Here is a 22,134-nt window from a genome sequence, read left to right on the forward strand (position 1 = left end):
AGGAACCTGCTTCCGTAATAATGGTTGCCTGGAGCCAGGCGCGTTTGTGCAATTTCAAGCCTAATAAGGAAAACGTAGAAATATTGATCATCTTTCACCGTTCTCGTAAAATAAACCAGTGCTATAGCTCAATGTTGTACGGTAGGTTGTTTTCTGTTTAGTTCTAACCTAAAAAACTTTTTATTTTAAAATTATGACTGAAAAGTTTACGTTTCTCTCGTTTTTCTAACATGTGACGGTTTATTTGTTATTTTGTTGTAATTACAAGCTGTGTTTTTCGTGTGCCGTTTTAGTTTTGTTGTTTTTGTTGATTATTGAATAATGATTGTTGCCACTAGGACACCGCAAGATTGGTTTTCCGTCGATGTAAGTATCAATTATTTTAAACTTGTGGGGCATATTTCTATTTATAAAGATATTTCAACTTTTTGTTTTGTTTTCTTGTTTACATACAGAGATATCTGTAATCTTTAGGTCATTTTATGCAATGACACATTTCTTGTAGCTATAAAAATATTGCAGATTCCAGTTTCGTTTACATGCAGTAAAGACACTATAAATATCTGGACATATGTTCTGATTAAAAGGTTATTGCCGCATGTTGCAATATATTTATTTCTTTATTATACAACACTTTAATATAAGTATAAAAAAATATTCATTAAAATTCATAAATGTATACTTGTTTTGTTCAAGAATTGCTGCGGAATTGTTGAAAACTTAGGTAACAATGAAAGAATGCTAGAGGTTAGTCCATGCAACATAAAATTTACGTTTATCTGCGTTTAATTAATGTTGAGTAACCTGTTTAACGGGTGATTATTAATTTTGTTGTAAAGTTTAATTAACTGATTCTCAAGGGTTATTTCGATGTCCTCGAGATCTTGACTGAGATATTTTTTATTTGAAAAAAAAAATTTCTTCGACATGTTAGCATCTATTTATTAGGCTCTTCCTTTAAATATCCCTAAATAATCGCAAAAAAATAAGGTTAGCGCAAATTATTGTACATCGATATTAAAAAAGTTCACTAATGGTGATCTAATTAGGTGTTTAGACTTCTTTGCGTTTTTCTGGAGTAAAATAAGTTTAACCTTAAGTGTAAGATTGCCCAGTTGTCACATTTTTCTGTCAATTAACAGATTCTGCCACCTAACATCTGCAGTACTGCAGTCATCAGACACAGACATTAATTAATACCCACAATTGAGCTTAGCAGTGATAGTTTAAGCGATATATGAAAAATAATCTTCGAAGATTCAATATTCGAAACAACTTGTGAGTGGTTTGGTTGTATTTTAGCAATGATTGAAAATGAAAAATTAAATAGGTATGTGCAGGCTTAGGTCCCATACATCTGCATTCAAATGGCGCGAACTCACATTGCACATTGCGCAAAAAATTCGTGTGTAACCGGATCATCCATCCATTAGGCATTTTTATGAGATGATACATTAAATATCACCGTACCCTGTATAAGTCAGGGTTTCTCAATTCGACCGAAGGTGTATGGGTCCTTTACGAAACTGGGATTTGAAACAAGTGACCACTACAGCGATTTTGAAGTATTAATGGAGGGAAGAGGATAGCTAAATTGGATTACTATGGTAACCACGGAAAGTTAAACATTTGGATTCAAAATTTTCTATCTGACAGATTCTTCCGAGTCCTATTGGGGAAGCCTGTTCACTATAAACCAGACAGGAGCTGATTCACACAAGGATCAGTACTTGGACCACTACTCTTTCCGCTCATTGTATCCAGTAACGTTTCCATTCAGGCTGATGATTCCAAATTGTATGTAGATCTCATTATTAACCCAGATGTTTCTTCAACACGATCTTGACGCAATAAATGGTCCACAGAATGGCTACTTCCTCTTTAACATTGAAAAATGCGTTTTACTATATATCGGCAAAAAAACCCATCATTACCGTACTTTATTAATGGACAACCCATAAAGTCAGTAAACGCCCACAACGATCTTGGACTGATTATTAATAGAGACTTAAATTGGTCTGATTATTGGTATTGGTATTGAATAGATTGGTCTTATTCTTGATTTTGCCGAGCCAGTGTGGAGTCCAGATCTCAGTCGCGATGAAATCTTATTGAAAATGTTCAGCGTAAAACTACAAGACTGGGATTCGGCTGTGTAAGACCTAATTATGAAGATAGACTCTCATGGCCTCATTAGATTTCTATGGCTCATCTAACGACTTTCGAGCATCGACTTATTGGAGGTGACCTAATTATCAATATAATTAGGTTACCAGATACGTGGGTCTGGTATGAACTTTGCGTTTATTCGGTACTGAAATTTAAAAATCTTGCGGTAGCGCCGTTGTCGATAAAATAGCTATTTAAGAAGTGTCTGTAAAGTTAGCATATCCATTGTATAAGGTCGAATTTAGACCATTACTATAATTTATCACGGAAAGAAAAAATTTATTGCTGTAGCCGTTTCAGAGAAACAGTGGGTATGCTAACTTTAATGTAAAGCCAGTATAGCCATAGCTATATCTCAGCAAGGGAAAGGGGTACAGGATACATCTTGGCGGCATATTTTATTGCTAATTAATTGCTGTTGATTGGTATATTAACCAATCCCCAAAGCTACCTTATCAACCCCTAGCTCAAGATACACCCCCGGAAAACCGAGATATCGTCCAAAAAACGAACCGTAAGAAATTGATTGCTAATTGATTGCCGAAGTTTTATGCCAAGAAACAATTTATTGCTGCAACCGTTTCCGAGAAATAATGATTATGCCAAATTCCTACGGTAAAGCTAGCATAGCCATAGGCTATGGAAGCCATAGACTTGGCAAGGAAAAGGAGTACAGGGCCCATAAATTTTACGCCAAGAAACAATTTATTGCTGCAACCGTTTCCGAGAAATAATGATTATGCCAAATTCCTACGGTAAAGCTAGCATAGCCATAGACTTGGCAAGGAAAAGGAGTACAGGGCCCATAAATTGGTGACATATTTTATTGCTAATTATTTGCTGTTGATTGGCATATTAACCAATCCCCAAAAACTACTCCATGATCCCCTAGCTAAAAGACGTAAGAGATATCGGCCAAAAACGTTGAAACCAAAAAAGTGAACCGCTAGGAATTAATTGCTAATTTATTGCTGAAGTTTTACGCCAAGTAACAATTTATTGTTGCAACCGCTTCCGATAAACAATAGTTATGCTGACTTTATGGTAAAGCTATCATAGCCATGTAACAATATTAATTTTGGTTATAGGGGCTAAAAGGGAGACTGAACAATTACTTGGCTTGGAGATAGGGTAAGCAAAAAAAAATGAAACGTTTGCGAACGTCTACTCGTGTGTTGGTTGGAGAGCAAGGTCGTGGATAAGGATTCCTTTTTTTGGAGAGGACTGGGAGAACTAACTACGAAAAAGAATCCAGAGATACTTACAGAAATGTCCTGGGCAACAATAAACAAGAAGATTTCTAAACTATTGAAAATTAAACTTCAAACTCGGCTACTTGTTTTCCACTTAAAACCATGTCGGTTTACTTAGCCATCAGAAATCTGTTATTAAATCCCTTGTCATAGGATACAGCTTATAACAAAACGGTGATTAACTCAATTTACAAAGATTGTCATATGGCATATTGAGCTCAAATCACCTTCTTCTCACCAAAAATTCATGGATTAAGGGAAAATTTTATTGGTTTTCAAAACTCTGCGAAAGCAATGTTCACGTGTCCAGATCCTCAATTGTTCTCTTCCACAAATCACAACCACTGGTTCAATATATATCATATCAGTGCAAATACTGGCCTATCAGAATCAGCTACATACAAAAATGGGTTTAATAATAAACAAAACGAATTATATGAAAATAAGCACGCAACCACAAATCCTACGACCACTTGTTATAGAAAACGACGTCATCGAAGCAGTGAACGAATTTGTATACCTGGGAGCGCTCCTTAACACTGAAAATAGTAATACCGCAGAGATAAACCGCAGAATTTGCACGGCCAACAGATGCTACTTTGGGCTCAATCTGCTCCTTAAATCCACAATTATATCGAAAAATACAAAAATAAAACTCTACAAAATAATAATACACGCAGTCTTAACATACGGTTCAGAGACCTGGACTCTAACAAAAGATAATGAAACATGTTAGGATGTTTCTAAAGAAAAGTACGAAAAGGCGAATCTATGGAGCAGTGAATGACAATGGAGTGTGGAGAAGACGATACAACTTTGAACTTTATAGAATATACCAGGAACCTGATATCGTAAAACACGTTAAGATAGGACGTCTGAGGTGGATAGGGCATGTAATGCGGATGGAACAAAATGACTTGGCTAGGAAAACGCCCTTGATAGACCCATTGGTCAGAGAAGAAGAGGAAGAACAAGGTTCCTTGATAACATCGATCAAGACATGAGAACTATAGGAATACGTGCCTGGCGCAGAAAGTCGATGGATAGGGACGACTGGAGAGAAATTCATGAGAAGGCTAGGACCCACGCAGGGTTGTAAAGCCAGAATGATGATGATGGATGATAGGTAGTTTTTGGGGATTGGTCAATGTACCAATCAACAGCAATTAATTAGCAATAAAATATGCCCCCAAGATGGGCCCTGTAACCCTTTTTATTGCCGAGATATAGCTATGGATATGCTAGCTCAAATGTTAGCTTCAGGAATAGCACACCTGCCCACGCGAGCTCATGGATTTCCCCAGCCTCCCATCCCTGGAGAAACCATGTCTAAACCCAAAGCATTCCCATCTCTACCCTTTCCTCCCACTACTTCCAAACCAACTCGCCAACACGCCCTAGCCAAGCGTGGCTTAAAAGCGAGGCTTAAAACCCCAAAAGTTATTTTCCATGAAAGACCAAACTACTGAACGGCCCTCAGTCTCCGGCGGCTCCAACACCACCAACCAAGGTAGCGGTTGGAACAGGTTTGTAGCAGAGGGTGCTAAGAATCCTCGGAAAAAATCAGGCTACTACAAAGAGCGACAAATGCATATTACTTCATACAATGTTAGAACTCTTATATCAAACCAGAAGATGATGGAACTGGAGGAAGAGCTGAAACATATAAAATGGGACATCATCGGCCTCGGTGAAATAAGACGAAGAGAAGAAGCCCAAATTTTTCTTAAATCGGGAAGGGAGGTGAAGAAGACACTTCAAATGGTGGAGTAGGATTCATTATACATAGAAAGCACACACAAAATATATTTATCAAGCATAACCCTAGGATTGTATATATCATCTTCAAACTAAATGCAAGATATAACCTTAAAATAATCCAGACTCCAACGACTACCCACTCGGATGAAGAAATTGAAAAATTTTATGGGGACCTAGATACAGTATTACATGTCACAGCAGCATATTACATAACAATTATGGGCGACTTTAATGCGAAAATGGGGTTTAAACAAGATGATGCAGAAGTAGCAATGGGTAAGTATGGCTATGCCTAAAGAAATGTACGAGGACAAAGATTGCTGAACTTGTTACACCAGGAAAATTTATTCCTGATGAACTCTTTTTTTGTTAAAAAGCCTCAGCGTAAATGGACATGGATCAGCCCAGATGGCAGTGTCAAAAATGAAACAGATTATGTCATAACAAACAGAAAAGAAATAATCAAAGACATCGAAGTACTCAACAAATTTTCAATAGAAAGCGACCACAGATTAATCCGAGCTAAGATACTATTAAATGTCAAATTGGAAAGAACAAAGATGATCCTAAAAACAAGAAAAAAGAACTGGTTTCCTCCAGGAAACAACGACCTGTATGAAGATACACTAACCAGACGTGTACAAGACTTGCAAGACCAAATAGAAGATGTAGATCAAGCAAATGATGGCATAATGAAGGCTCTAAACAAGCGGAAAGGGAGTGCTGCCCGACCGTTCTGACCCATAAAAAAAAACTAAGCCAAAATACCAAAGAGCTAATAGGCAAAACAAGACAGCTGACGGAAAAATACGGCTCCAACTACACAACAATGAAGAAATTAAATAAAGAAATCCACCGGTCAATCCGAAAAGACGTAAGAGAAAACAATACAAGAGAAATAACTAAAATAATTCAACAAAAACAAAAGTTTAAAAGTTTTGAGGCGAAATACGGATAACATAGGCAACAAAAATATGTACAAAATAAAAAACAAAGATGGAAACATTACTACTGATAGAACCAAAATCCTTGAGGTTGTCGAATCTTTTTATCGCGAAATGTATGAGAGCACCGACGAAAGGCAAGATCAGCCCCTGTCCAAAATCCAAACTCCATACGAAATCAAAACGGCACTTTTAGAAATGAAAAATAACAAATCCTCTGGCGATGACGTAGTAGCGTGATCGAAGCGATCAAACTAGGTGGAAATAAAATTATCCAAGCTTTTCACCGAATGCATCTACCAACGAAAAACTCCTTCTCAATGGAATAATGTAGTCATTACTTTATTACACAAGCAAGGAGACCTAACAGATTTAAAAAACTACCGTCCTATCAGTTTGCTTTTACACAAACTTTTCACAAAAATTATCAAAAAAAGACGCTAAATTAGACTTCTATCAGTCTAGAGAACAAGCTGGATTCAGATCGGGATACAGCACTAACGACCACTTACTAGTGATAAATAACCTGATAGAGAAACCTGCAGAATACAACAAACCATTGGCAATGATATTTGTCGACTACGAGAAAGCATTCGATACCATAAGCCATCAGAAAATGTTAAAAGCATTGACAGAATGCCGAATAGACCATCGCTACACTAACATAATCAAAAATATCTACCAAAATGCCACAGCTAGCGTAAGACTATTTGAACACGAAACAAATAAATTCTGTATACAGCGAGGAGTACGACAAGGAGACACAGTCTCTCCAAAACTATACACGACGCTTTTAGAACCTACTTGTAAGAAGACACATCTGAACGAGCATGGTATCAACATAAATGGAGAGAACATTTGAGATTTGCAGATTACATCGTCTTTATAGCCGATCGTATGGATGATGCCATAATACTGTTTGAAAATAGTAAATTCTCCGTTGCATTTAAATGTCTATTTGATAGATTGACAACTGTCGCTAAGATGTCATTATTTCTATTGAGGTTATCTAAAGTGTGTATACTGTTTTGTTCTAATAGAATATTAAATTTATTTAAATCTATATCTCTTTGTTTAATATATGAATTTTCATATACTAAGTATTATGTAAACTAAAAATAATTTGATCAAAATCAGAATTTGATATCACACTGAAAAGCAAATCTTTAATACTTTCAATATCTTGTTCAACAAAAAATAAATTAGATCTATGATATAGTAATCTTTCGCGGATCATGGACAAGCTGGCTCTATGTAGAATGTTTTCCAACCTTCTGCTTGAATATGCTGGACGTAACTTCAAGCCCTTTGGTATTAGGTTGTTGTCTCTACATCTTCGTAAAAATTTGATTGAATTTTGACAATGTGCCAGTTTCTTGTATATAATTTCCAATCTCCGAAAATTTTGAATAACGCTGGGCCCATAACGGTTTCTTAATATTGTTCTGAAGCTATTTTCTTGTGGCATTTTAAAGTAATTACTATTTAAATGGGAATGAGCCACAATTAAAGGTTAAAGTACATTTATTGACGTTTCAATTTCCACTTCGGAAATCGTTCTCAAAATACAAACATTAGTTTACTAATGTTTACTGTTTGAAAAATTATATCACGCTTCCTTGGAGGTCGGACTAAAGATTAATATGAACAAGACGCAAATAATGGCTAATCTGGTGCTAAATCGAAATATTGCTGTTGATGGAATGGATATTGTGCAGACTACATCGTATAAGTACCTAGGACATGAAATTCGGTTGGGCAGAAATAACCAGACATGTGCGCTCCCACATCGCATAGGATTAGCCTAGGCAGCGTTTGGTAAATTAAACTATGTATTTAAATCGGATCTACCCATATGCCTCAAAAGGAAAATTTTTGGCCAATGTGTGTTACCTGTACTCACTTATGGAGCGGAAACATTTAGCCCCCTTTCAGACGAGGATACTGTATGCGAGATAGAGAATTTTCGATGGCAGCTGTATCGGATTCACGGGCATGCTCGTCAGTATGAAAATAGTAGCAGTGCAGTGCGGTTATATTTTTTAATTATGGATGTAGAAGAGTGTGTTATGCTGTGGTACATATTAAATAAAAAGAAAAAGAAACTGAAAAGACGACGTAATTTGTGGGTTCATCCTATTGTAGAATTAAGAGAAACCAAGGGAACGTATAGTTTGCTGTATCAAGATTTATTCCAAGATCCATCCAAGTTTTTTAACTATTTTCGAATGTCTGTGAAGTCGTTTGAAGAACTTCATAAAATTTTGGAAATTCAATTGAGTAAAAAAGACACAACTATGCGTAGAAGTATTTCATCAAAAGAACGGCTTTTTATGACTTTAAGTTAAAGTTAAAGTCTATGACTTAAATTTAAAATAAATCTGTGTACTTATCTACAATTTGTAAATTGTTTACCTCGCCCTAAATAAAAAATGACCGTATTCCTTTCACAATAATGTAGTTTGATATTCGTTAAATAATCAAAATAGCAAATAATGCTAATTAATTAGCAAACTTTTAAAACTAAACTGTGTACGTATGAAACAAAATACCCATATATTTATAATAAAAACATGTTTATTTCTTACCATATTCATTTTCCTGAACTGCAGTCATGGCCTCAAAATTGTCGCACATTTGCTTAGAATTTTCGACCCAGCACTGCTGCTTTTTATTTCTATTGCAGTAATCTGGCGATGCTGTACCCCATAGACAGGGATTTGATTGTACCAAACAAATAAATTTGTCATTATCAAATACAGCACGCTCCATTATTTAACTATATTCAGAAAACACCTTCTTTCTTTCGTTGCTCATTCACAATAATTATTCGACAGAAAATCGCGCGTCTATGGAATGTGGTGCAAAAGTATTCGTGTCTGAAAGCGTTCATTTAACGTAATGTTTCTTCTGTATCTCGCATACGCATTCAGTCGTCGGCGACAGGAAGGTCCGAGATACTGAATTCGGTATCTCGCATACTGTATCCCTCGCGCGTTCCGTGTGAAAAGCTCCATTTGAGTCTATGTAACACTCACAAAAAAGGTAGTTAATAAGATTCGCGTGACTCAGATGGCTATGGAGCGCCAGATGTTGGGTGTCTCTCTGAGAGACCGAATCCAAAACAAAGAAATACGTCGTTGAACAGAAACAACAGACGCTATCGAAAAAATCGCGTCGTTAAAATGGAATTGGAAAGGACGCGTCGCCAGATTATCAGATAACCGATGGACAAAAAGTATTTTAGAGGGGAGACCAAGGCAAGAAGCAATACGGAGCAGAGGACGCCCACTAACTAGATGGACTGACGACCTGAAGCGTGTTAGTAATAACTGGATGCAAGCCGCACAAGACAGAGACAGATAGAAAGACCTGTGGGAGACCTATGTCTAGCAGTGGACGTATAGAGGTTGATGATGATGATGCTAGCTTCGCCGTAAAGTTAGCATTCCCACTCTTTCTCGGAAACGGTTGCAGCAATAAATGTTTTCTGTCCGTAATAAATTAGCAATAAATTATAGTGTTGGTTTGAATTCGGTCTTATAAAATGGATATGCTAACTTTACCTACATATCACATGTCAGGGTACTGAAAAACGAAGAAGATTGAGAAGAAAGTATTTACTTTTACTTGCATATATCTCAAAACTTTCCGCAGTAAAACTTTCAAAATCCTGAACTTAATTATCCAATAGTATAATAAAAATCGTTTGGATGTATTTTATAATGTATCTGACACTGAATATAAATTGCCGACCAATAGCATTTTTATAATAATGTTTCATAAACAGGTAGAAAGTATTTTTAGATGGTGACATCATTCTTTTACACGCTATTATGTCAAAAGTAAAGAAATGATTAGAACTTAGTACCCACCACTCTGCTTTTAACACCAGTTTTATTGTTTATTATAAATAGTTAAAACCCACGCAGATTTAAAATAAAAGGTTTTTTTTTACTTTTTTTATATGTAAACATGTATCTTGATAGGTTGATAATGAATTCATTAAATAATCATAAACACATCAGAAGGAGATCGATATTAAAGTACTTATTATATCAAAGACAATCAAAGTTTTTTTTAAAGCTGAATCAATTATCTTAAAAATGAAGGGATTTTGAATGTTAATCGCACGTATGAAAGATAAGTTTTATTTGGAAAAGCCCCATCGAATGCCTATTTTGCAATTGTTTTTCACGAAATTTGTTATAACTTACGAGGGGACATAAAAGCGCATACTTAACTCCCCCTGGCTTCTAGAATAATAGACAAGATATAAAATTTATCAACAGTTTTACTGGAATCCAGAAAGGTATCAGTTTAGATATATTGTGTTGTTGTAGAAAAGTATAGTGTTCTACATGTGAGGAAAGCAGTTTTCTCACTCGTGTGCTTGCAAGTTTTCAGTCTTTAAACATCAGCTTGCGTTTTTGTTAATACTTGCGAATTGAAATCCCTTTTATAGTCTCTTTTACGTTCATATAATTTTTTAACTTTCCAGTTAAGTAATTCATCATCAACATCATCATCTTTGGCTCGACAATCCTCTGTGGATCTTGGCCTGCTCTAAGATTAGTCGCCATTCTGTTCGGTTTCTTCTGAACTTCTGATCTCTATTACCCCTAAGTCGGTCTCAACTCCATCCAACCACCCAATTCGCGGTAGGCCTCTGCTTCTTCTTTCAACAGTATGGATATTAACTCTTATCCCCCCCCCCTAGTGAACTAGTGAACTCTGTTATTTAAGACAAAGATGAAAAACGCTCGGACCCGTCAATTTTTATTTTAATAGAAGTATTTTATAACATGGCGCTGAAACATGGAGAATTAGTGAAAAGAACAAAAAGCGAATAGAAGCAGTAGAGATGGATGCAATGAGAAGATCTTTAGGTATTTCCAGACGAGACCGAATCAGAAATGATGTAAGAAAACAACGTATGGGAATGGAAGGAAATATAACTCTAGATATAGAGAAGAAACAATTAAGGTAGTATGGGCATCAACGAATGCCAGCAACAAGACTCCCCAAAAAAGTAGTAGAATGGCAACCGATAGGTCGACGGAAAAGAGGAAGACCCAGATTAGAATGGCAACACGGTGTAAACAAGTCCATGAGCGAAAGAAATTTAACAACAAACGACTGCGAAGATAGGAAGTGATAGTGTTTAGGTATCGGACAACGTCGAAAGACGTTCTAAACCGATGTATATATATTTTATAACATAAAAAAATTGTCACTCTTTTATCTCCTTCACTTGACAGCTATAATAGCAACGGGGGTCGTGCGATAGTTCGTTGGAAAGGGTTTGAAAAGAAGAATTCTAAAATCTATCACACTTTACTTTAACTTTTGGATCTGTTTATTAATAACGATTTATTGTTTGGAAATACACTGTATCTCCTTGGTGTATTATTCTTTTAATAAATAAATTTTTACACAGTTCTTTCTTTAGGTAAAAGAAATAATAAATTAGACTTACTCACAACTAATTTATTATTTCTTTTACCTTTTGAAATGGACTCACACAAGCAACACATTCATGAGTTCTTTCTTTCTTGTTAAATTTTGAAGTTTTGTCTTTGTTACTATTTTTTTTAATTTACAGTAAATTTATATATTCTTGTATGAAAGGGCGCCAAATTTTGTCTTGCCTGGGGCGCTCAAAACCCTAGAACCGGCCCTGTATAGAGTTCAGTGCAGAAACCCGACGGTCGACTAAAGACGGCGAAAGACGGTTCTCCAATAGGAAGACGATCAGGGGTAAGATCACGAAAATGAAGGAACGATATCTTACTGGAGACATATTGAAAAACAGATAGTCATGGCTACATAAAAAGAAGAAGAAGACTTAGTAAAGCTTCACATAAAATAACGACCGTGTGCATGTCCAAAAATTAATTTTCAACATCAATCTTATTATTTTAATTCTGATATCGACACCTGATATGAATAACATTGTAACTCTACTTACAATGTTTTTCAACTATGATTGTACTAGATTTAATAACTAGTATAACTTTTATCCGATTTTGTGTAAATATAAAGTTACTAAACAAAATAACCTCATTGTAAGTGCAAATTTTGAATCACTTGGTAGAAAAACGTTGTAACCAATATTACAATATTGAAAATTACTATATTGTATACAATGTTTTTCTCGAAAAATATATTGAGTAAGTTTTTACAACTTCATTGTAAGTTGTGATACAAGAAAGCAAGGTAGTGCAATATTACTATAAATAACATTCAAGTCAATTTACCAGGCTCTTCTAATCAGGAAGATGACAGACAAGAAGTAAATTATGTATTATTTATTGGCTGAGCATATTGAGCATGTCTTAAATCTTAAAAATTTGAAATCTTAGAATGTCAAACAAAAATAATAACACCTAAGTATATCATTTACGACCGAACTAACTTCTACTGATAAAAATAAGGTGCCCAATATTCACAGTGCATTACATACTCAAGATACATCGACAGCGAAAACTTCTTTATGCACCAAAAGTACAAGTTCATCATTAAATACGTCTGTTAAGAAAAAACAATACACAAAGAAACAAAATCTGGGGAGGGAGAGACCAGTGGCTGCCGGTCAGGGTCAGCAGTGCCGACCCACACCTTTATATATACTATAGATTTTTTTTTAAATTTAATTTAATCAGTATTTCGATAATTAATTGTGGCAGGTAATAAGTTGATGTCAATTGTTTCTGTGAAAAAAATATCTGTGAGATAATAAAGACTAAATTTTATTTTTGGTTTTTAAAAGAATTGGACCAATTCGACCAGACTAAATTTTAAGACTTTAGTACCCGACCAGTCTGGTATTAAAGTCGGCCAGACTTTAATACGACATTATTTTTTAAAAGAATTCGTCCAATCTGAGCGTTAAGTGATTCCTGCGTAAGACAATTTTCAAATTAATGATCCGAAATCCGAGACATCCATCCGCCTGTGTATTCTTTAAAAGACACGTTTCGGGATTTCGGCAAGCCGATCCCAAGCGTGACGATATACATGTAAAAATCAACGGAATATTAGTTGATGAGCAACCAAACATACATTTCTATCCTTAGGCATTTAATTGCCAAGTACGGCAACTTTAAATTTGCCGATGCCTCATTTGGATTGGCCGCAAGCTGCACCTTTCGAGCGCGGGATGAAATGTTATTTCGGGCTGGATAAGTACTTAAGAACTTAAGTAGTGAAGTGATATTAAGTGCGCGGACAGGCTTTTCTTTCTGGGATTTATTTTTATTTTCTAAAGTAATACTGTGATACGTTAGCACTGCCGTAAATAGTTAAAGGTTAAAGGGTTTTTTGATATATTAGAAGTTTTTTTTAGAAGAATTAAAGTGTAAATAAATTATGGTAAATTAACCTAAAAAATGCATGCTATGGGAGAAACTGTATTGATAAATCTGATATTGTAAATTATATTTTGCAAAATGGGTTTTTATCTATTCCATACGAAAAACAAATTGTTATTAAAAATAGCCAATAGCGTCCTTTGCTAAAATATCCCGGCTTATAAATATTAGTGCGGGGGGTAAGGGAAGTAATAGATCATTTTCGGATAATTGTTACAAGTACTCAAGAAATACGATTTTAAATTTTCTAATTTACTTTCTGATTCGTAGACATTTAGCGGTGTATCTAAAACAATCCAGAATGAATTAATACGTGGTAATATTTATGAGAGGTTTTTAGGTTTTACAGACGTGAGTGAAAGCTATAAGGCAGAATATATTTTTGGTGTTTTAAAGGACAGATTAAAATTTTTTGATATCAAAAATAAATTGGTAGGACAATCTCATGACGGCGCTGGTGTTTATTCGTGTTTTGATAATCTACCTTACCTTTTACTATACCTAGAATGTATCAGTGATTTACTTTTGTAACTGACTCGGTGACCAAGGGTTCAAGCTAAAAATTACGTACGTATAAATATGTTCAAGAATAATTTTGTTAAAAATTCGCCGGGATTAATGGTCAGTTTATCAGTACCACAACCAGAAGACGCAAACTCTACAATTATTATTTTTGCACATAACAGAAATGATGTCATGTGCCAATTATAACTACCATAGAGATTTAGCTGGAAGTCCATAAACCGCAAAGGAATTTCGGTTCGCGTAATCGTAAGCAGGTTGAATTTTAAGTAAACCGTCAGTTTTTAATTTGCGAAGTGTGTTTAGTATTTTTTAATAGCTGTTTATATTATTAAGTGATATTAATTGGTAAATGGAAATTGTTATTTTTTAAACAATTTTAATCCCAAATTACAGTATTTTGCTGTAATGGTAAATATATTTTAATTGGCAACTTAACCTGGCGACTGTGTGGTGACATTTTCTGAAATGTGTGTTGGGGTAATTATCACCCCTTTTTTCCTTATTAAAATTGAGAAAATATTTTTTTACATGTAACCTTAAGATTTTAAATCATGGTTATATTGTTATACATTCTTTGTCAAATATATATCATTTTAAAAATTTCCGTTAAAAAATTCAATCATTCAAAAAAGATACTAAAATTTAGTCTATTAACCAAAATTTTTGTTGGTGATACAGGATAAAAAAAATTCAGTATTATGGATATAATTGTGTATGGGCTTTCATGCCAGTGTTTCGGTATTTCCTTTCTTTCCCAGACTTCTCTTATAGGATGATATATCTCAAGGTGGAGCTTTTCTTCCCCTTTTTTAGTAGTTCCGCCTGTATGCCGTCTGGGCCTGGCGCTTTATAGTTTTGTTAGGGACGAAATTGCGGACTTTACTTCAGCTAGTGTGGGCCCTGGTATTTCAAGTTTAGCTAACTGGTACTGTCTTTGTTGCCCTGTCGTTGTGGGTTTTTCTGTAGTTAGGAGTTGCTCAAAATACTTTCTCCATTAACGGCTTATCTCCTCGTCGTCTGCGAGCAATTGTCCTGCATCGTCTTTTATAAATCTTGGGCTGTTGGTCGTGTTGCCCTTCATTGTTTTTAGGTCCTTTATAGAAGAATATGACATAAGAAAATTCCAGTCACATGTACAATTTCCAGTTTGCCAGTGGCGTGATGTTGTTACGTGAATGTCTATAAACATCAGAAAGACAAAACTTTCGTTTTTCTTTATTTGAACTTAATAAATTGAACACAAAAACACCCAGACATTTTTATATTATTTTTAAAGTTTAAATTTTGTTTTTAAGTCGAATTGATGTGATGTATTGGATACGAAAATAAAACTTATCTCACATTTCTTTTGTTTTATTTATATTTATATAGAGGAGTCGCCACTGATTATAATTCAACTCCTGTTTCTAACATTATTGTCAATTACTCTCACTTTTCATTTTAAATTTCCTATTCTAATTCAATGTCTACTAATAATAGTAGTAGATTTACGACTCTTGTTGTAGATTTACGAGTTTGAATCTCGTCGGTACGTAACTTTTCTATAAAGAAATACTCTTGCCTTTTGGGGTCGGTATGTGCTCGAAACCCTTTCATGAAATGAAGCACACTTTGCATAGTAATAAAACACACAATTCGAAGCTTTAACGACCCAACTGACTGACAAAGGAGAAGATTTTCAAACTTCGATTATAATGGTTGCCCAAAAAGAAAAATGTACACGAAAACCAACAAATCAAATTTCCGTTCACTGAAGCTATTTTCATTACTTTATTCGTGAAGAGTAACTCGATGTACAACACCTTTACATAATATATTAAATTACTTCATTCAATATGCAGGTATAATAAATGTATAATTAAATTTGATCCCGCACGACTCATTACTTTCGTAGATTAAAATATTATTGATCAAATCGAATCTCTGGAGGTATAATGTTGCCTCGCTGTCCGTTGCTGTAATAAAACTACTTCATGTATGATCATATTTACGAGGACTGGTCTGTAAATACTTAGTGGAATGTTATTTTAATGCTTTTTAAAGCCCTACTCAGTAACTTCAATACATTTGTGTTTCTGTTTTTGTAAGTTAGGCATAGTATCTTGACACATATCAAGTTAGTATCAATTTTGTTCTAACAAAAGTGCTGTTTACAACGTACCCCGCTGTGAAGTTAGTTGTAAGGTCCATTGGGGCATGTAGTAACTGTTAAAAACATAGACATATAATACAAGAAATATGCTAAATCGAAATATTGCTGTTGATGGAAGGGATATTGTGCAGACTACATCGTATAAGTACCTACGACATGAAATTCGGTTGGGCAGAGATAACCAGACATGTGACCACCCACGTCGCATAGGATTAGCCTGGGCAGTGTGGTAAATTAAACTATGTATTTAAATCGGATCTACCCATATGCCTCAAAAGAAAAATATTTGTCCAATGTATGTTACCTGTACTCACTTATGGATCGGAAACATTAACACTCCCAAAAAAGGTAGTTAATAAGATTCGCGTGACTTAGATGGCTATGGAGCGCCAGAGGTGTCTCTGTGAGAGAAGGAATCCCAAATGAAGAAATATGTCGTAGAGCAAAAACAACAGACGCTATCGAAAAATACCGCGTCGTTAAAATGGAATTGAACAGGACACGTCGCCAGATTATCAGACAACCGATGGACGAAACGTATTTTAGAGTGGAGACCAAGGCAAGAAGCAATACGGAGCAGAGGACGCCCATCATTTAGATGGACTGACGACCTGAAGCCTGAAGCGTATTAGCAATAACTGATGCAAGCCGCACAAGACAGAGGCAGATGGAAAGAGCTGGGGGAGACCTATGTCCAGAAGTAGACGCATACAGGTTGATGATGATGATACAAGATAGATTGACTGTTACAATACAGTCGCGTTCGACTGAGAAAACTGACGCAAAGCAGTCCCTGCATCTCTGTCCAATGGGCCAGGTTTATCGAACACGTGACCTTCTCATTGGCCATTTAGTCGTGGTCGATCAATCTGTCAAATTAGAAAGAGATGCAGAGACTGCTTTTCAGTTTTCACTGCAGTAATCTTACTACGAGTATTTCTCTTAAGAAATTTATAGTCATATATCGTTTATATGGTATAATGTCATATCGGTCTCTATACTGTATTCATTTTACAAATTCCCAATTGTCAATAGAATCACGTGAAAGCCAAGCAGGGTCGTACTGATGTGTATCATATGATTTTGAAAAATATTTACTTTTGAAACTGTTAGTGTAAGAATTTCTTGAAATTTAATCATTATATCACAATTAAACTAAACTCTAAAAAATAACACGACCAGTAAATAACTTAACAATAACTATAACATAAATATAACACAATATATTAACTTAAAAATCAACACGATACAATTTGAATTTAAAATGCTGGCAACTTTGGATCTGTTACATGAGAATCTGTCTGGCTTAAGGTAATAAATTATATTTAATAGCCTCTTGACGAATGAGACGGCGAATATCAACACATGCTCATGTTTACAGATGGGAATTTGGTAAACGAATGTACTTTATACAGATTTATTTTTTAAGTCATACAATAAAGTGCCTAAATTTGTTATAAGTGTAGAGTTTTAAATTTGTTTTTCTGGTCTGTTCTTGTTTGTTTTCATTTTGCATTAAACTTTGTATACAGGATGTCCAGAAACTTTCCTGACAAACGAAGACCAGAGATTCCTCAGATAATTTTAAGATAATTTAACCCAATTCAACTAATCCGAAAATGCTTCTTAATGGAGCTAGAGCTCTTTGAAGATGGCGCCTTGTAAGTAGTTTTTTTAAATACCTCCAGAACGTTTCTATTTAGAAAAACTAAAACTGGTACGATTATTTATCCACCAGAGTTAAATCGATTCCATTAATTGCTAATTTTTAGTACCGGTCATAAGCGTCCGTTTTGGGTAGGTCAATGGTTATTTTAACGCATAACTTTTTTGTGTTTGACTTTTAAGCATTTGTTATACTAGATTATTAGAGTTTCAGGAATTCTAGTACTAAAAGGTACTCCTATTTTACGTCGTTAGGATACACCGTTTTCGAGAAAAATCGATTTGAAAATTTTTCGTTTTTTCATCATGCCGAAACATATTGCCTATTATAAAGCAAGGAGAAGAATTTTGTTTTTGTTGCGATATTACTGGCTGGCTCTACTACAATTTTCCGAATCACCCTCGTATAAACTAGTTCACCTATGGTTATTTACATTGAACGGTGGCAATAACCTGTATAATCAACGTAAAGAACGTATAATGGAGTCAATTTCATTTTTTATGTTCTAATACGCTTTTATAAGCCTCGCTTTTCTAGTTAATCTAGCACATCTTTTTAATCAAATTGCCAATACAGAGAAGGCTTGGTTTTCTGAGAATTTCCTAGTCTAGTCGACACCTATCCTTAGATATGTTTATTTAGCCTTTCAGGGATATCGTGACATGATGGTACACAAAATGTAATGTCGGACTAGCAGTCCGAAAATCTAGAAAAGGTCCAAAAAACAAATATTTTCGGAAAAACGGTCTGAGAACTTGTCGAGTCTTTAAATATTTAATTAAAATAGACAAAAAAAACATTTGCACACACATTTGAGTAATATAAAACTCAAATTAAACAATTACAAAACAACTATTTCTAAGAAATTAAACAAAGACTAAATAAAAAACAAATGTTTGAGATGTGCAAAGTAGATACATGAATGAACGAAAGGAAATAAATAAATCTTCGCTGTTGTCTTCGAAAATACCATCCTGTAGGCAGTCGGAGCAAATTTTGCGTGTTAAAAGCATACAAATTTTTGGAATTTTTGACAGGTATTTTTGGTTGGTATTTTTTTGTCTACTACAGTAAAAACAACGACCTCGACGATTAGGTTGTGAATTTGGGGCTGGAACAATTTCTTCTCCAACATGGCAAAGTTCTTTTATTCTTGACCTAATTGATCTAGGAATACGTTTATTCAAAAATCGATGTTGCACATGATCGTATCTTCTTCTTCAGTGCCTTATCCGGTCCGGATGTTGGCGATCATCAAGGCTATCATGGTTTTGTTGACTGCTCTGCGAAACAGCTCCGCTGAGGTCATCCCAAACCATTGTCGGAGATTTTTCAACCACGAGATACGACGGCGTCCCGGTCCTCTTCTGCCAAATACTTTACCCTGCATAACGAGTTGAAGAATTCGATATTTTTCTTCGTTCCGCATCACGTGGCCGAGGTACTCAAGCTTACGTTGTTTAATTAAATTAAGCACTTCTTTTTCTTTTGTCATGCGCTGTAGGACCTCAACGTTGGTGGCATGGTCCACATAAGATATTTTTAGTATCCTTCTGTATATCCACATCTCGAAGGCTTCGATTCGTTTTTCAGTTGCTTGCATCAGTGTCCAGACCAGACATGATCGTATACTAGTTCCATTCCAAGAGCTTCTAGAAAATATCTTCTAGGCCTTTTATCTATATCATTAGATTTATATTTGTTTATTACAAATGAATTGATACCGGCTACATTCATTGCAGAATAAAAAATGATCAAAGGCCATCAGCGAGTGGCTCGAGCGCAATTGTAGGCGGCATACATTTTATCAACTAGATCTACTCCTCCTTCAAGTTTATTATAGTCAATGATGACTGGCTTGCCCGTTAATTCGTCATTATTACATCGTACATTTTTCTCTAAAAGCAAACATACTTGTTTTTTTTTGGTCTCTTAGGATCAGTAAATTGAAGTGGATCTTTTATTTCTTCTCACAGTGCCTATCATAGTCAGATGATGTTCATTCAAAAGAAGATCGGCCAAGCTAAGGATCGCAAAAAATTGTCCATTGTTACATTTCTGTGAGAACCAGATATAGGGCTGCAGAGGCGAGGAACGGGGGAAATATTGCTCGTATCAACTTTATATGGGCCAGGTAGCTGTTGTCCAACGTACACCTCTAGATTTGCGGTATGAGGAAACTCAGCATTTACTAATGCGTAGATTTTTATGCCTGTATCTCTTCAAAATCTCCTTCCCAAAATGCATCGTCATCGTCAGGTTCAACTCCTGGCTCAGAATCAGAGAAAAATTCCGCATGAAGATTTTCAAGATATGCTTGTTTCTTTTCATAACTCATATTCAAAAAACGTAAAAATACATGGTTTTATACCTCTTTAAATCGTTGAATATTACATTTTATGTATCCTATCTCTTATCGTTTTAAAGACCTTAAGACTTTAAAATCCATTGCTCACTTGAACCCGAGTATTTCAACCAATTCGCATGTGGAGAAATCACGGTAGCGCTTAATGAAATGAGAACGGCTTTCATGCTGAGTTTCTAAAGCACAGTGGCAGATTTACTAGGTAATGGCTTGTAAAGTTCTTCTTCAGATGGACATTTTGTCCATCAATTCATCATCAATTAGCCTATATTTGTCCACTGCTGAACGTAGCTCTACGAACGTTTCTAAGAAGGAACATCAAATTGGAAGAATCAGTGTGAATGGTCAACTAATAGAATAGAAAGAGTAAAAACATGCACCTCCTTGTGAAAATTGGGTCCATTTCCTAAAAATCAAATGTAGGATAGAGAAAGCAAAATGTACATTTCGAAGAATGGCTAAGCTATTCAAACGCCATGATTTATCAGCAATCATAAAAATCAGGTTACTACGATGTTATATCTTTCCTATACTGTTGAACAGAGTTGAGTCGTGGACTCTCACAGACGCTACCTGCAACAAAATTGAGCCTTTCGAAAGGTGGCTTCATCGTCCAATCCTGAAGATATCCTATACCGACCACGTAACTAACAAGGACGTTTTATTAAAAATACAAAAAGGAAAATGTTGTTAACCTAAATAAAAACAGACAAAATCGAATACCTCGGTCACATCATGAAGAACAGCGAAAAATATAGGTTGATGCAATTAATTCTACAAGGAAAAGTAGAAGTAAAACGGGGACCAGGAAGGCGAAGGATTTCCTGACTGAAAAATCTTTGTACGTGGTTCAACAAAACAACCACAAATTTTTCATAGTAACAGTTTGCAAAATACAGATTGTCATCATGGTCGCAATGATAGGCACTACAAGAAGAAGAAGAAGAACGTAGGTCTCCCGTAAAATTTTCCAACTATTTCTATTTTGAGCTTCTTGCATCCAATTTGTGGTGATGCGCTTTATATCATCCGTCCATCTAGTCGGTGGTCGTCCTTTGCTTCGACATGCCTCTTGTCTTGGTCACCATTCCAGAATCTTTCTGGTCCATCTGTCATCCGCCAATCTGACAACATGTCCGGCCCAAGCCCATTTATCCAGGGCTATCCTTTCAACTGCATCTGTGACTCCTGTTCTTCTTATTTCTAGGTTTGGTACTTTATCTCTGATGGTAATACCTAAAATTGATCTTTCTATAGCGTGTTGTGTAATTCTTTATTTTATTTTTGTCAGAGTTGGGGCTTCTGCATCATATGTAAAATACATTGGTTAACACGTTCGCACCTGACTACCACTATACTGGTAGTTCGAGTTTTCCGTAATATACTGACTACCACTTTACTGGCTCACAGTTCTACTAATTTCAATGCTTTATATATTCACACAGACCAGGAGTAAAGGAACGAGATGTAGACGCCGTATATGTATGTAGCCTCTAATATTGCAATCTTTGCCAGTATACTGGTAGTTCGTTCCTAAACAATTTTATTGACACATTTAGAGCACGTGATATTAAGGTTATATGGTGATATTGGTGAATTTTATTGATGAAATATGGATAATACAAATATTCCAGGGTAAGAAATATTAAATATCATTTATAGAATAAGTCATAATAGTGCTAGTAATAAAACAAAATAATTTTGGTCTAATATTTTAGTGTTATTTAGTTACTGATTAATTAAAACCACTTCTGCAACTAATTCCACTTTTGATAATTTTTTTATTATTTTTTTAGATGATTTTACTTTAAATGTTGTTGATTGTATGAACTTAAACCTCTCACTCTTAAGTTAAATTTAGCATTCTTAAATTTTGTTCACTTTATTTAGTTACAAGATTTTTTTTATTGTCCCATTATAAACACT

The 22,134-nt window shown here is 35.2% G+C and overlaps 1 protein-coding gene across 1 annotated transcript in view; it reads left to right on the forward strand.

Moving 5' to 3' along the window:
• The first annotated feature begins 215 nt into the window (after positions 1–215).
• LOC140447393 (four and a half LIM domains protein 2-like) overlaps positions 216–22,134 on the forward strand; it is a 402,290-nt gene continuing 380,371 nt past the window's right edge. Inside the window, exon 1 of the mRNA XM_072540017.1 lies at positions 216–366. Within this exon, the coding sequence (XP_072396118.1) occupies positions 322–366 (45 nt within the window). The 5' untranslated portion in view covers positions 216–321. The remainder of the gene's footprint in view (positions 367–22,134) is intronic.

Source organism: Diabrotica undecimpunctata, chromosome 8 (assembly GCF_040954645.1).
Source record: "Diabrotica undecimpunctata isolate CICGRU chromosome 8, icDiaUnde3, whole genome shotgun sequence".
Lineage (NCBI taxonomy): Eukaryota > Metazoa > Arthropoda > Insecta > Coleoptera > Chrysomelidae > Diabrotica > Diabrotica undecimpunctata.